The 14,119-nt window shown below is 45.1% G+C and overlaps 1 protein-coding gene and 1 non-coding gene across 6 annotated transcripts in view; one reads left to right on the forward strand and one right to left on the reverse strand.

The window, feature by feature from the left end:
- Positions 1-1,110: 1,110 nt before the first annotated feature.
- On the reverse strand, positions 1,111-1,213 carry LOC111774844 (U6 spliceosomal RNA). The gene has a single exon (XR_002810147.1). It is a non-coding gene; the product is annotated as a U6 spliceosomal RNA (small nuclear RNA).
- An 8,209-nt stretch (positions 1,214-9,422) lies between these two features.
- RNF138 (ring finger protein 138) overlaps positions 9,423-14,119 on the forward strand; it is a 46,899-nt gene continuing 42,202 nt past the window's right edge. For 2 of the 5 annotated variants that reach the window (XR_011441470.1, XR_002809901.2), the window contains exons 1-2: positions 9,432-9,772; positions 10,320-10,512. Coding sequence is in view for 1 of the 5 variants with exons in the window: in XM_023647614.2 (XP_023503382.1) it covers positions 10,403-10,512 (110 nt within the window). In the remaining 4 variants the exon portion in view is untranslated. Of the gene's footprint in view, positions 9,773-10,319; positions 10,513-10,888; positions 11,139-14,119 lie in introns of those variants that run through there. The other 3 variants (XR_002809903.2, XM_023647614.2, XM_023647615.2) reach the window with 3 other exon arrangements.

Raw genomic sequence — 14,119 nt, forward strand, 5'->3', positions numbered from 1 at the left:
GACCCACTACCTGCCGTGTCCATCAAGCGCTGTGCCACAGGGCAATCTTGTGACTATTGTGGGAGGGACATTTCAATCATATGTAAAGCATCCTCTTTGGGGGTATATAACCACTCTCCATACCTCACTTCTTTGGTGCCCTTTCTTCCTTTGGGAAGAAAGGCCCTGGGCCATGGTCCTCAGATTTTAGCTCAGAATAAACTCTCCCAAATTTTCATTTATAGATTGGTTATAGATTATTTTTGTCGACACATGCAATATTTCTACATCTTTAAAATGCATTTCCCCCCTTACCTAGTTCAAGTTGGGTTCTGTAATGTACAACCTGAGAGTTTTAAGTGATACAGAAATAAGTACTAGAAACGGGATCCTTATTTCAGATCATCAGAGAAAATGCAGAACTAGCTAAGCTGTAGGTGGGGGAGGTGGGACAGTAAAGATTCCTGCATTGTGGGTGAGAAACTTAAGATTTTGTATGTAGGTGTGAAGCAATTGCCTGGGTTAATTCCTTTAGTCCCTTAGGCTCTGGGCAAAAGGCCATGGAGGGTGAAGCTTTAGAGGACTTAGTAGGAAAATGTCAGTGGGTCAGTATGCCAGTTACCAATCTAGTAATTCTCAGCTCCAAATTTACTCATTTCTTTGCCTGCTATGTGAAAATAAATCTGGGCCCTTAGATATTTTTCCTTTGTCAGCTGGCACAATAAGTTTTGCTAATAGAGGGCACTAGAGAGAAACTATGGCAGGAACAGGGCTTTGTTTTCTAGTTCTGGTGTGCTTGTTTCCTATTATAGCACACAGGGCCAGTCCCAGCTTCTGCAGTGCATGTGGCCAGCAGCACCTAGCAGACAGCATCTTCCTCCAAGGTCCCCCTCAACAGTTTTGTAGCAGAATGCCTCTAGGAGACACTTTTCTGTGAACAGCTTTCCTTGGCACCCTAGAGGATAGAGTCCCAAGTTTCACCAGTATGGCCCCCTAGAGACTTCTCTGCCATCCAGTGAACCACAGCTGGGCTCTCTGCAGCAAGGTGTGAATCTCAGGCCTAGTGGTGGTGGTGGTGGGAGGGCCCTTTTTGGGGGAGTCTCTCTCAATCCTACATTCTTCTTCTTCTTTTTTAATATGGAATGCTTCACAAATTTGCATGTCATCCTTGTGCAGAGGTCATGCTAATCTTCTCTGTACCGTTCCAAATTTAGTGTATGTGCTGCCAAAGCAAGCGTTCAACCCTGTATTCTTTACTTCTTATGCCAATCCCTTATTAGAGGTAAAAATTTTTTATATTAAACTTTTTTGTTCAAATTACTGTGTGATTTTTCTCTCCTGATTGGACTCAGACTGATAGTTCAGATTATGTTGATATCTTCAATTAGGTACAACAAGAAATGTGCAAGCTGCCATCAAGATTTTCCTGGATGTGGGTAGAGAAAAAGAAGAATTGGGAACCAAAAATGCTAAGGTCCAAATCAAGAAAGTGTGGGGGAGGAAGAACTATTCCTCTACCCTCTAGGTCCCTCTGGCTGCTCTAAGAATTAAATTGACATGAGACGGGCTGGCCCTGTGGCCAAGTAGTTAAGTTCATGCACTCTGCTTCGGCAGCCCAGGATTTCACTGGTTCGAATCCTGGGCACGGACATGGCACCGCTCATTAGGCCATGTTGAGGTGGTGTCCCACATACAACAACTAGAAGGATCCACAACTAAAATATACAACTATGTGCTGGGGGGATTTGGGAAGAAAAACAATCCCTTTAAAAAAATAAATAAATTGACATGAGACAGAATAACAGGACAAAATAAAACAAAGTTTAATAACATAACATACATGGGTAAAACCCAGGAAAACTGAGTAACTCAACAAAAGGGCTGAAGCCACCCCCTTAAATACCATCTTCAGCTAAAGACAAAGGAGGATGTTGGGGGTAGTGGTTTGGGACTTTGAAGAGGAGGAAAACAATTTATATGGAGATGGAAAAGCAAATGTATGATAAACAAGTGTTTGCTGGGCCATCTATAGACAATGGGAGCTGAAAGACAGAACTGTGATAAAAATCGACTTAGAAGGACCATCCCAGGGGCCGGCCCCATGGCTGAATGATTAAATTCGCTCAGCAGCCCAGGGTTTCGCCAGTTTGGATCCCGGGCAGTGACTTAGCACCATTTGTCAAGCCATGCTGAGGTGGTGTCCCACGTGCCACAACTAGAAGGACCCACAACTAAACTATACAACTATGTACTGGAGGGCTTTGAGGAGAAAAAGGAAAAATAAAACATAAATAAAATCTTTCAAAAAAAAACGGGGAAAAAGAAGAACCAGCCCTGTCTACCAGTACCCAGAGTTACCACGGTGATGGCCTGCCCTGGAGACAGGTCTTCTATCTTAAACCCTTTGAGGCAGTTAGGGAGAAGGTCAAAGTTTCCTTCAGAGTCTTTTATTCTTAAAAATAATCAGGCCAAAGAGACACACTTTGGGGTGGCAAATTCTGATCCCCCACAAAAGTAATCATTTGCTGGACTGAAATGCAGAAGTCAAGCTCTCTGATTCACTTCCCTTTCTGTGTACAAGATTAAAATGCTGCCTGAGAAAGCAGGAGATCCTGGCAACTGGAATGGGGAGCAATTAATGGAGGATTTGGGTATCCTGACTCCCTGAGCCATACCACAGTGCCTCACACTGGCTCCCTTCTTCACAAACGGGATGACACTGCCATTGCAAAGTACACTGGACTGGAATTCAGTTTGGCGGCAGGGTGAGATTCTAGAAGATAAGGAGAAGAATTCTCTGCCAGCCCAGCCAGTTTCTTCATCTGCACTGCCCTGAGACAAAGTTTGTCAAACAGACTGCACTGGGGATGTGTTGTCCCCATTGTTACTGCTAACAAACAGAAAACGTAAGTATGGCTCAGCCTTGGCTCTTTAACTTAGCAGCCTTGCTGATCAGACAAAGTTTTTGGTGTTTACTTTTAGGAAGTTACCCTAAAATGAAAGTGATAGACAGGTTTCATTAGACTAAGGTTTTACTAGAATTGTAGCACCAGCAAAAACCTAAATATGTGTAACAGGCCTGTGGTTCATTAAAATCAAGGGGGCAGAATGTCCTAATCCTTAGTGGGCCTCAGGCCCCTTTTGTACCCCAATACCTTAAATAAAAAATGAATTACAAATATCCCTTGCCCCACCCTCCACCCCCATCCCCAAACATAGTTGTCTATTCTAATCTCCTTTTAGGTGTTCTCTTGGCAATAGAAATGATCTTAGCAGGCAATATCAGAGAGCCAGATTATCTGACAATAGAATTCTCACCACGGCCAAGTCAATCAAACGATGCCCATGAGACTCAGTGGTTCTCTGCTTTGCTTCATTAACTCTGTCCAGCAGCATATGGTACATATCCTGTGATTTCTTCTCCTTTCTCCATGCTCTAAACAGAAGTTTTCATGGTAGTTGTACGGTCATGCGCTGCATAGCGATGTTTCACTCAACGATGAATGACATATATGACGGTGGTCCCATAAGATTAGTACCACATAGCCCAGGTGTGTAGCAGGGTATACCATCTAGGTTTGTGTAAGAACATTCTGATGTTCGCACAACAATGAAATCATCTAATGATGCATTTCTTAGAAAGTATCCCCATTGTTAAGTGACACACGACTGTATTTGCTCTGCGTTGTGGTACATAAAAGGTAGTTGATAGGGATTACATTTATGATTTAGTCTAAGGTTGCAGGATCATGATGCTAAAACTGGAGCAGATTAAGACTCAACCAAAGGAAGAAGTAAATTATTTGGAGATATTGGACTCAAAAACTAGTGCTCTCATGACACTGCCTCTAGAAGCAAAGCTGGAAGGGAGTTTGGATAGACTCCCTTTGAGGAACCAGTAAACGCATATGTATATTGAGGGGGAATGCCTGGAATAATTGCACTTTATGTATAGAAAGGACGGTGTACTTCTGCTGGAGGTTCTTTGATTTCTCTGACACTTAGGCTTTGTTTGCTTTTTAAAACTGGTGTCAGGCTTTTGCCTCCGCTGTTATACTGGAGCTAATCTTGTTATAGGAGCCTTTGCCCTGGCTATGCGTCCAAGACAGAACAATGCCCAGAGGATGTCAATAAATGCGTGAAATAAGAAAAGAAAAAAGGAGGAGGGAGAAAGGAGAAGAGAGAGATCTTTTAGCTTCAAATTTACATCTTTCTCTTAAAGATTAAAAAAAATAATAAAGAAAAGTTGGAATGTGAGTTAATTTGTTGAAATCTATTGCCATTTCTGGTCTAATCTGTGGCTGCCTTTTAGGACACCATAGTTTATTTGGTGAAACATCTTTAGCTGCATTCAGAATGTCTGTTTCATTGTTGGTTTGCTCTCTCTGTACTGATTGGCTTTCTCTACTTGGGCAAGGAAGAAGATGCCTGCCCCACAGCTCCTGTTAATATACCTGCCAAGTTTAGGCACTTAAGAGACTGACAAGAATAGGGATCTCAATTCCACATTCTTGGGAGAGAGTGTAACTTGCACAGTTGGGACTATATACACCTCTATTCTAATCAACTGTAACACGGAGGCCTGATTCTACAGCATAAATAGGGCCACTGGGACTACTAATAGGAGTATTGTTAAAAATGACAGCTGTACAAAAGAACACAAAATACCGCTGATAGGAAATTAAATGCTATGTAAACAGCATGAAAATGCATATTATAATGACATTTATGAAGGAGTTGAAATTTAACTGTCACAAACTGGAGTGGACTAAAAAAGAGTAAATTCCTTTACTTTTTATATTTAACTTAATCTCCCATTTGACTTTCCATTTGTGCTAATTTGCAGAGTCGTGAGGAGAGAATTTAAACTTACAACGACAAGTAACTCAGTTTCTTCTCTTTTGGGAAGAGGAACCACTCTTGCAGTGTTTCTTTCTCCTTTGCTTTCCCCTCTCCTCCTAAAGTGTTGATTCAGTTGGCAAAATGCGTCAGGGTTCAACAAGGAAAGAGAGCTCTCAATACGTAGTTTAAAAGAGGATATTTAATATGGAAAATTAATTACAAACATGTCAGGAGTGCTGAAAGAACAAACGTGACAGGGAGGCAAACACAGAAGCCACTGAGAAAAGGCAGGGACTTTCCAGCAGGAACTGGGACCCTAGAGGATAAGGGCGGTCTCCCAGAAGCTGAAACCATGGAAGAAATGAAGCATAGCAAAAAGCAGAGAGAGAGGGAGTAATACCTTGGCTTCTTTTTTCCAGTCTCTTATCAGTGCCTCCCATTGGCTGAATATAGCCAGAAGTCAGTTGGCAAGGGAAAATGGGGCAAGTTTGTAAGGGTCAGCTCCAGCAACACAGAGCAGAACAGGGGACAGGTGGGAGAATGGATCTGATAGTCAATGAGCAAATGCCTAGCTCAGATACTTTCAGCTACAGATAACAGAAGAGCCAAATGGGAAGGGCTGAAACCAGATGGGCTTAACAGATAGGAGGTAGGGCAGTTTCAGGGTGGTTAGATTAACTGAATGGCTCACTTACATCAAGGACCTACATTCCTTCCATCTTTCAGCTCTGCCATCTTCAGCACATTGGCTATCCACTGGCTTGTTCTTTTCATGGTTTCATGATGGTTGCAGAGTTCCATGCAGCAAAGATAGACAAGAAAACATCAGAATGTAGCATGGAATTGTTTATTCCTATTTGTCTGTTTTTCTTTTTTCTTTTTTTCCTTCTTCTTCTCTCTAAAGGCCCCCAGTTACATAGTTGTATATTCTAGTTGAGAGTGCCTCTGGTTGTGCTATGTGGGGCGCCACCTCAGCACAGCCTGATTAGTGGTGCCATGTCCGGGCCCAGGATCTGAACCAGTGAAATCCTGGGCCGCTGAAGTGGAGCACAAGAACTTAACCACTCAGCCACGGCGCTGGCCCCGATTTGTTTGTTTTTTAATCAGCAAAGAAAGCACTTGCTGAAGTCCCTCAAAAGAATTCCCTTCACACCTTCTTGGTCACAATGGAGGAGTCACATGCCCATGCCTAAACCACTGGCAAGAGGAAATGGCACATCCAGATTGGGTAATCTCAATCATGGTTCTTCCCCTTGAGGTGGCAATGAGTGTTGCGTCCTGAAGGACATAACTGGGAAAAAAAAGAGATACCTGAACAAAAACCATGATTTCTTAGAGTGGGGATGTGAGTAGGGTTTATGAATGTTTGCTGATAGGAACATGGTGCCTGTTATGGTTTCTCTTTCACATTTTTATTCCCCTGACTTCTTCCTACAGCCTAAGGCATCCATCTGCCTGTGTGTGTTTGTGTTGTGTGCTGGGGCGAGGTGGGGAAAAGAAGAAATTAGGATTAATTTAACAGGAAGGTAAAGAATCTTGCTCATTTTTTCAAAAAAAGTGTATTTCCAAAACAGGCTTAAATAATTAAATGATATACCTTCAGAGAATAGGTTATTTATGTAGATAGTCAAGAATAATGTTGAAAATATTTAACAACTGGAACCAAATGAGCACTGGCCATTCAGGACAGACTGCTGACCAATCAGAATGGGCAAGGCTGAAAAGGACTAGTAGAGTTGTACTGGTGCAAACCTGCTGAAGGTCAACACTGCACACGGTACCAATTTAAAAAGATACCAAAGGGTAGGCAGTGACACAGGAGCCTTGCTCTCATTCCATCCCCCAGCTTCCCAGTTCACTTCTTCAAAGGCAACCTCTTTTACTAGAAAAACAGGCTTTTGAGGCTTTGTAGCAAGACAAAAGCTAGGCTTTGTCAATAAAGAAATTAATTTTCTGGATTCATTTATCTCCGCCTTTAGAATGTTAATTAACTGGCTTAGTGGACTTGACTGAAGAGTTTTGCATATGGGACGGTCCAATCAGGAGTACTGGCAAGGGTAAAGGTCCATTCTTTCTCGTCCAAGGGATTGTGGTTGGAAAAGAGACAGAGTAGGTGAAAAGTGTGTTAGACTGAAGGAACTGCTGAGGGTTGGGGAGCTGAAAGCATATTGCCTTATAAGCTGTGCAGAACCAACCATGGGGTCAGCAATTCATCCAAATTCAGTCACAAAGAATGTTTAGAAGGAAGTCTCCTCTCAGAGTGAGAGAGAGGAGGGCCCCAAAGGATGCCACGGACAGTAGCTGTGTTGAGAGTATTGGGGTCTGCCTCTGTTGAGAAGATGATTGTGGCAGAGATTCAGAGGGTTCTACAGTGTTAGTGAGGATGAACCAACCAGAGCACACTGAAGGACCCTGACCCAGCTGAGATAGGCCAGAGTAGGCTTCACCACCAGGTCCCAGCAGCAGAATGCCCAGGACTCGTTGCATCTCAGAGAGCAGCCAAAATGAGCCTTGCTACAGGAAAGTCCAGCAAGAATTCAAGAGACCTTGCAGGTCTCAGGACCAAGATTCCCCAGCAGTGTCTCAGGTTCACGTCAGCTACCCATCATCCTCTCTCCTAGACTCCAGACGTCATTTTGAGGGGAGCAGAGAGAGATGGAACCTTAAGAGACTGAGTATTTTAACCTAAACTTAAAGGAACTGTTTAAATTATCGCAATGGACTAAGTTTATTAAATTGATCTAACTTTTAGGGTTTTCCCCTACTGCCCAAAGGCTGAGGACATTTTATTTACACAGCTGAATGTATTTTGAGTAAATCTGTGACACTGCCATAAAAATATCAAGTAGTTTTTCATATGAAATGCTGCCAAGACAGAAGATTGTTTCTTTTGGCAATTATGGCTTATTTTTCTAAGCTTAACTCTTAGAAGGTAACTACATTTTCTTTATACCCACATTTTTGATGGATTTCCACATACTGCCAATTATATGCTTACATGTATGCCAAATGACTTCTTAGAACATATGAGGAAGTAACACAAACATGTCAAACATGTTTGAATTAGGGCATGAGTAAGGCTGCCATTACAGAGAAAGAATGACGCAAATAAAATTAAAGTCACAAAATTAATGTTCTGGATAAAGATTCCCAATGAGCAAAGGGCAACACTGTACTATGTAGAAAATACCCTCCCTAAAGTGGTCAAGATGAGGGAAATATCATTGGAAATATGTTATCAAAAAGGTGAAATTTGGAATCCAAGAATCTATTTTTTGCTGAGGAAGCTTCGCCCTGAGCTAACGTCTGTTGTTAATCTTCCTCTTTCTTTGCTTGAGGAAGATTAGCCCTGAGTTTAACATCTGTGCCCATCTTTTTCTCTTTTATGTGGGTTGCTGCCACAGCATGGCTGATGAGTGGTGTAGATCTGTGCTTGGATCTGCACCCACGAATCCAGGCAGCAGAAGTGGAGCACACCTGAACTTAGCCACTATATCACAGGACTGGCCCCCAAGAATCATTTTACAAGTGAATTTGAAAAGCACCTGGACTACTGCTAATAGATGCCCCTCCCATCAAATGCTCTTCCTCCTTCCATGAAATCTGAAGCTAAAATTAGCTTTCCACCTCTGCTTTCACTGTTCTTGCTAGGGCAGAAAGGGAAAAAATACAAAATGTTGTAGTTTGTTGGAGGAAATTAGCTGTTCATTGGACAAATAATTCAGTATTATTCTAGGAATCATCATTTTAAGATGCACCTTAAGCTCTGCTCCCTCCAGAAGGTTTTTTCTAAGTTCTTACAAATCCAGTCATTCCATTTCCTATCCTTTTTATAGTCACTGTTGATGACATATTTAATACGTTGGCAAATATAACGTTTTGTTCTTTCATTTTGATAGACATCCAAGACTGCAAACTAGTTGAGAGCAAAGTTTATGACATCTGCATAGCATCTAACACAGTGCCAAGGACAATGTAGACAATGACCGAATTGAATTAACTAGTCCCTTCAATGGCTTCTACTTATGATTCATTTAGACCACGGTGGAGAGCTTTAACAAAGCATGGTAATGAAACCTTTTTTCTTTTCTGAAAGCTAATTGAGTATGCTTTATGATGTTCCAGATTTTCCTTAGCTCCTTTCATGTGGTTGTTGCCCCATCTTCTAGACTGAACAATTGTGTGGCTATATTAGCGCCTATTAAAAAATAACAGAAACGTTTAGTCAATAACGTTGTTGAAATGCTTAAATCCATGCTTCTAACTCACTTTTCTTCAAAGCTATCAAAAAACAAAACAAAAGCGTTGGTGAAGACTGCATCTGCGACTATAACTCATCAGCCACAGTGTGTTAAGGGCGAAAAGTTGAAACCCTCTCAAGGGAGCTTATTTTTAATTTTTCTTCCCCAAAGGATTAAAATCCCATAACGGGTATTACTTGCTTCTTAACACATCTTGACATGATCAAAACATTCTGACAAGTCAAAACTCAATATATTTGATAGGAGCGGGGAGAAATGGGGTCCCCGCTGTAGGGAGGCTGGGGGTACAGGTCGGCAAGCACCTGTTGACGTCACAAACCTCTGAAGGCTACACGCGCCGGTTGCCATGGAGGCCGCGCTCCCCGCCCCGCCCTCTTCCCAGTCCTCGGCCCAGCGCTCACAGCCCTACTGTGATCGGTGACCTGCCCGGCAGGCTGTAGGCGGCTGGCAGCGCAATGCCAGGGGAGAGCTGCTGGAGGGGGCGGTGGGATCCTGGTGCACCATGAGCCTCGAGCCCGGCCCCGCTTCGGGCCGATGAGCACTGCGCACTCCGCCCGCCACTCCGCTCCTGGCCTCGGATGCGAAGGCAGCAGCGCCGGACAGGAAGCCCGAGGACGGCGCAGGGCCACCTCTCTACCAACACGCGCCAGGGAAGCAGCTCGTCAGCTGGTCTGCTCCGGGGCTCCTAAGTGAGCGTCCACGAAAGCCGAGTGGCGGTTCGGGGCGAGGGCGGCGTGGGGAGAGGCAGGGAGCCGCGCACAAGGGTGGGCTGCGCGGGGAGCGAGACGGCTGAGCGCACTGGGGATTCAGCGAGAGAGCGGAAAACGGAGCCGAAAAGCGGGGGAAAGGGAGGCCCGAGGCGAAGAATAGGGCTGGGGGCGGGGCGGAGCGGCGGCCGCCTCCGGGAGCCAGGTACGGGTGTGGCCTCCGGCGGGAGGCTGCGGCCTGGGACCGCTCTGCCCGGCGAGAGAGGCGACGCCCCACATGCTCCGAGCCCGGGCGGAAGCGAAAGTGAAACCAATCGCAGGCTTCTCGGGCGCCGCCCCCGTCCCAGGGCCGCCTTCCCGCCCTGCCCCTGCAGGAGGAGCCGCCCGGCGGGCCGACCCTCCCCGGCGCGGCGCGTGCGGCCGCAGCGTCTCGGCGTTCGGCCCCGCCCCTTCCCCGCCAGGGCGCCGCCCCCTTCCTGGCGCGAGCCGCTTCCTGACGGGATTCTCCTCCCCCTCCGGGTTCGCGCAGGGAGTCGGGCCCGGGGCTGCCCCCGCCACCTGGGTTGCTGCCGCCGCCACCTTCGCCACCGCCTGGATCCTCCATCCCCCGCCATGGCCGAGGAGCTCTCCGCGGCCACGTCCTACACCGAAGATGATTTCTACTGCCCCGTCTGTCAGGAGGTGCTCAAAACGCCCGTGCGGACCGCGGCCTGTCAGCACGTGTGAGTAGACGCCCCCTCCCCCGCTCGGACCGGCTGCTCCTTTAGCCCCCGCATCCGGCCCCGGACCCTCGTCGGCTGCGGCCTGGCGGGAGGCGAGCCCGCCGCGGCCTGTCGGAGCGGCGCCCGGCGCGGAGGGCTCGTGCCCGGCCGTCGGAGCCCCGGCGCGCCCTCCCTCGGGCTCGGGGCCCGCTTCCTGCGCGCGGCTCCTCAGCTTGGCCCCGGGTCCCCCGGTGTCCCTCGCTTCGCGCCCCCGGGACAGTGGCCTGGCCGGTCCCCGTGCCATGTCCACGCCCCGCAGGCCCCTCTCTTCGAGGCCCGAGAGGAACTGCAGGGAACGTGGAGCCTTTTTGTTTCCTAGCAACCTGCGACAAGGCTGGGGTGTCGAGTGTCAAAACCGGCCGAAGGTGCCCGCCCGCCCACTCGGCGACCTGCCCTGCTGTGAAGTTTTCCCTTCTCCTCCTTTCGGCCCCTTGGTTCGTCCTTTCCAGATCCAGGAGCTCTTTTCCAACTTACCCTTCAGCCCGGCTTTGCAGACCACCCTTCAGAGTGGTTTGATTCGTTTAAAATTCGGTACACAGCAGAATGCTCTAGAATGGATTTGCTACTCTAACTAACAGGATTTCCGGGTATTGAAGTGATTGTTTCCCTTTGTTTTACCCTTCTTCTTATTATTTGGTTACTAGAAGGGTGGAGATAAGAAAGAAAAACTGCTCTAAGGCATGGACTGAAATTAAAGCAGTAACCCGAGGGGTGACGAGAACACAATGGGATTAGGTGAGGTGGCATGGGGCTGTTTGATTTGGCATATTTATAGGAAGAACTTCGATAATCCTACAGACTGCTGGAGTGTCAGTGAGGGTTAGAAGGAGCCTTTCTTATGAAGGTATATAGCACTTCTGACAAACCTGGCTGCTGATCAGAGTCCCTGGGGAACTTTATAAGTAACCATACCAATTTCCAGGCTCCATTCCAAATTTATAAAAGAATTCCTGGCAGGTGAGGCGTGGAAATCTTTATCTGCAAAAAATACTCTCAGGGTTGAAAGTTCTGTGTGCTTGCAAATAGCTGAAAAGAATCAAACAAGTTCCTAAGTGCTCTGTTTCTTTCTCCTTGGCGTTTTTTTTGGGGGGTGGGGGTGGGGAGAGTTAGGTTGTTTAATTTTGTAATGAATGGATTGAACTTTGAGTTCTTAATCAGAAATTTCATTACAATTGTTTCTGGATACCCACTCCTCTCACTCTGCTTCTCAATGTTAACTGCACTGTCTCCCTTACTCCCATTTTGGGGTGGTTGTGTGAGCTAAGAGTCTGTGACTTTTCGTGATTGAAGTTATGGCGGTTATGTTTTTGCTGTTAATGGGAGATGAATGACAGTCTGAAATTCTTTTATTTGATGCAACAAATGCCGAATTGTTAGAAAAATATTTTGAGATGTCTAAGGCACAATGTATACTTTTGGGCCTTTAATCTGTCAGTATTCATTATCATAACTCGATGCCTTTCCTGTGCTTGTGCTGGCAGTGGGTGGAAGAGCGGGATGGAAGGAGGGTGAAGTGAGAGGAAGTCAGTCTTTTCTGGACAGAATCATTTCAATTACCCTTTGGGTCATTGACCTCATAGAACTCATTGTAATCTCTAGCTCCCCTCAAAATTCCACGCCGTTTGTTCTAGTTCACTTCCCTTGTGGGATATTTTAAAATCAGACTGTAATTTGGCTTGACCTCAAGGCTGTGGAAAAGAGAGTGGAGATGATTGTTAAGGATCTTTTTCAAAGCTGCTTGTTGGGCTTGGATGTGACCAGACTAGATGTGGAAATGAAATATAGAATAGATTTTGTTGATAAGAGGAGTAGGCTCTTAACTGCTCTATCACCCTCTTCCATCCCCTCCTTTACCAGCCTTAAACCCTTCTCAAACACATACACAGTTGCTCTGAGGTTCTGGCTGAACAATGAATTAAAGAAGGCGGGGGAGGAGTTTTATTTGGAATGGGTGGTAATGGCGCAGCAGTGTCTTCATTGACCTGAAGGAGTTTGGTGGAGAAATACAATTCTGTTTTAAATAATCTAGTTTACAATGTCATTTGCTCTTCTCTTTTCACAAAGGACAAACCTGTGCCTTTAAACAAATTTATGTCCAGCTACAAAATGAGTTTTTGATTCATGGGTAGGGAGAGATGAGATGATAAAGGCTTTGGCTCACTGTGGGTCTGTTAGAATATGAAAAGTATGCATTACCATTTCAACAGCAGCAGAGGATTTGTTCATTGACTATTCTAGTTGGAGGAGCAAGTTCATTGTCATTAGAATATCTTCACCAAAGTATAAATTCCCATTTAATCCTCGATCATTCCTTCAAACAGCAGTTGTTGAATGCTTTCTGTGTGTTAGGTGCAGGGATTACGAAGTGCTCTTTTCCTGGAGACTGTTAATAGTCTAATAAAGGAGACCTATGCGTGAGTGTGATTGATGTGGAAGAGATTTAGGAGGAAAATGTCCTGGGAGCATTGAGAACAGGTATCTAAATCAGCCTATGAGGATAGGCGAGATTTCCTGGAGGAAGTAATACTTTAGGTTAGGATGGGTATTTAGGCTTTTGAGGAATACCCTGATTAGGTTTACAGCATATGCAGAGGCAAGGAGGTGTTACAGTGGTTGACTGTATCCAGACTGCAAAGTTTGGCTGGAGCCAAAGGATGAGTGTAGTGGAGATGGAGCTTAGAGATATTGGCAGGAACTTACTGTGTAAGCCAATTTGAACTTTTTCCCGAAAACCATAGAGACCTGTTCAATAATTTTTGGCAGGGGAGCACCATGGTCACATTTGAATTTTAGAAAGTTTACTTTAGTAGCAGGGTGCAGCGTGGTAGTGGTGAGACTAGGGAAGAGGTCATTCATTGCTGTGTCAGAGAGAGAAATGATTAGAACCTGAAGCAAAGTCATGATAGTGGGAAGGGAGAGAAGAGATGCCTGACATTTTAAGGAGATCGTGTAAGATTTGATGATTGTATGTCCAATAGTTAAGTGTTTCTACGTAGATCTGGAATACATGGAACTAAAGCTGTGAGTATGGATGTAGCCATTGGGGGAGGTATATAAATTGAAAGAAAGCAGAGGGCCTAGATAGAACAAAGTGCTGGAGAATACATGTTTAAATATGGAGTGGAGAAAAGTGGAGGCTGAGAAGGAACGGACAGGATAGGAAGAAAACCAAGAGAGTGTGACAGTGGAAACTGAGAAGAATTTTAAAGAAACAGTGATCAGCAGTGTCAGATGCCTTGGAGTGGGTCAGACGTAATATTTTGAAAAACATGTAAAGATGAATTAAGAATATTAAAGTTAAGCAAGTATTCAAATTAAGGTTTCAGAAGAAGGTACAGATTGGCATAGTTGAAGATATTTATCTCTTGGTGTTCTCCTTTGTAATCTTGAAAGGCTCCTTGAACTAAACCTCCCTTCTTTGTTTTGAATGGTCGAGTAAATAACTCTGTACACTGTTAGAAGTAAACTCACATCACAATGAAAATTACATATAATAACAGGTTAATCCCTTGCCAGACTCTTAAAAATAGAAATCTAATCTGTTTGCTTTTGGGCATCTCTGTAAGGA

Source organism: Equus caballus, chromosome 8 (genome assembly GCF_041296265.1).
Source record: "Equus caballus isolate H_3958 breed thoroughbred chromosome 8, TB-T2T, whole genome shotgun sequence".
In the NCBI taxonomy this organism is placed as follows: Eukaryota; Metazoa; Chordata; class Mammalia; order Perissodactyla; family Equidae; genus Equus; species Equus caballus.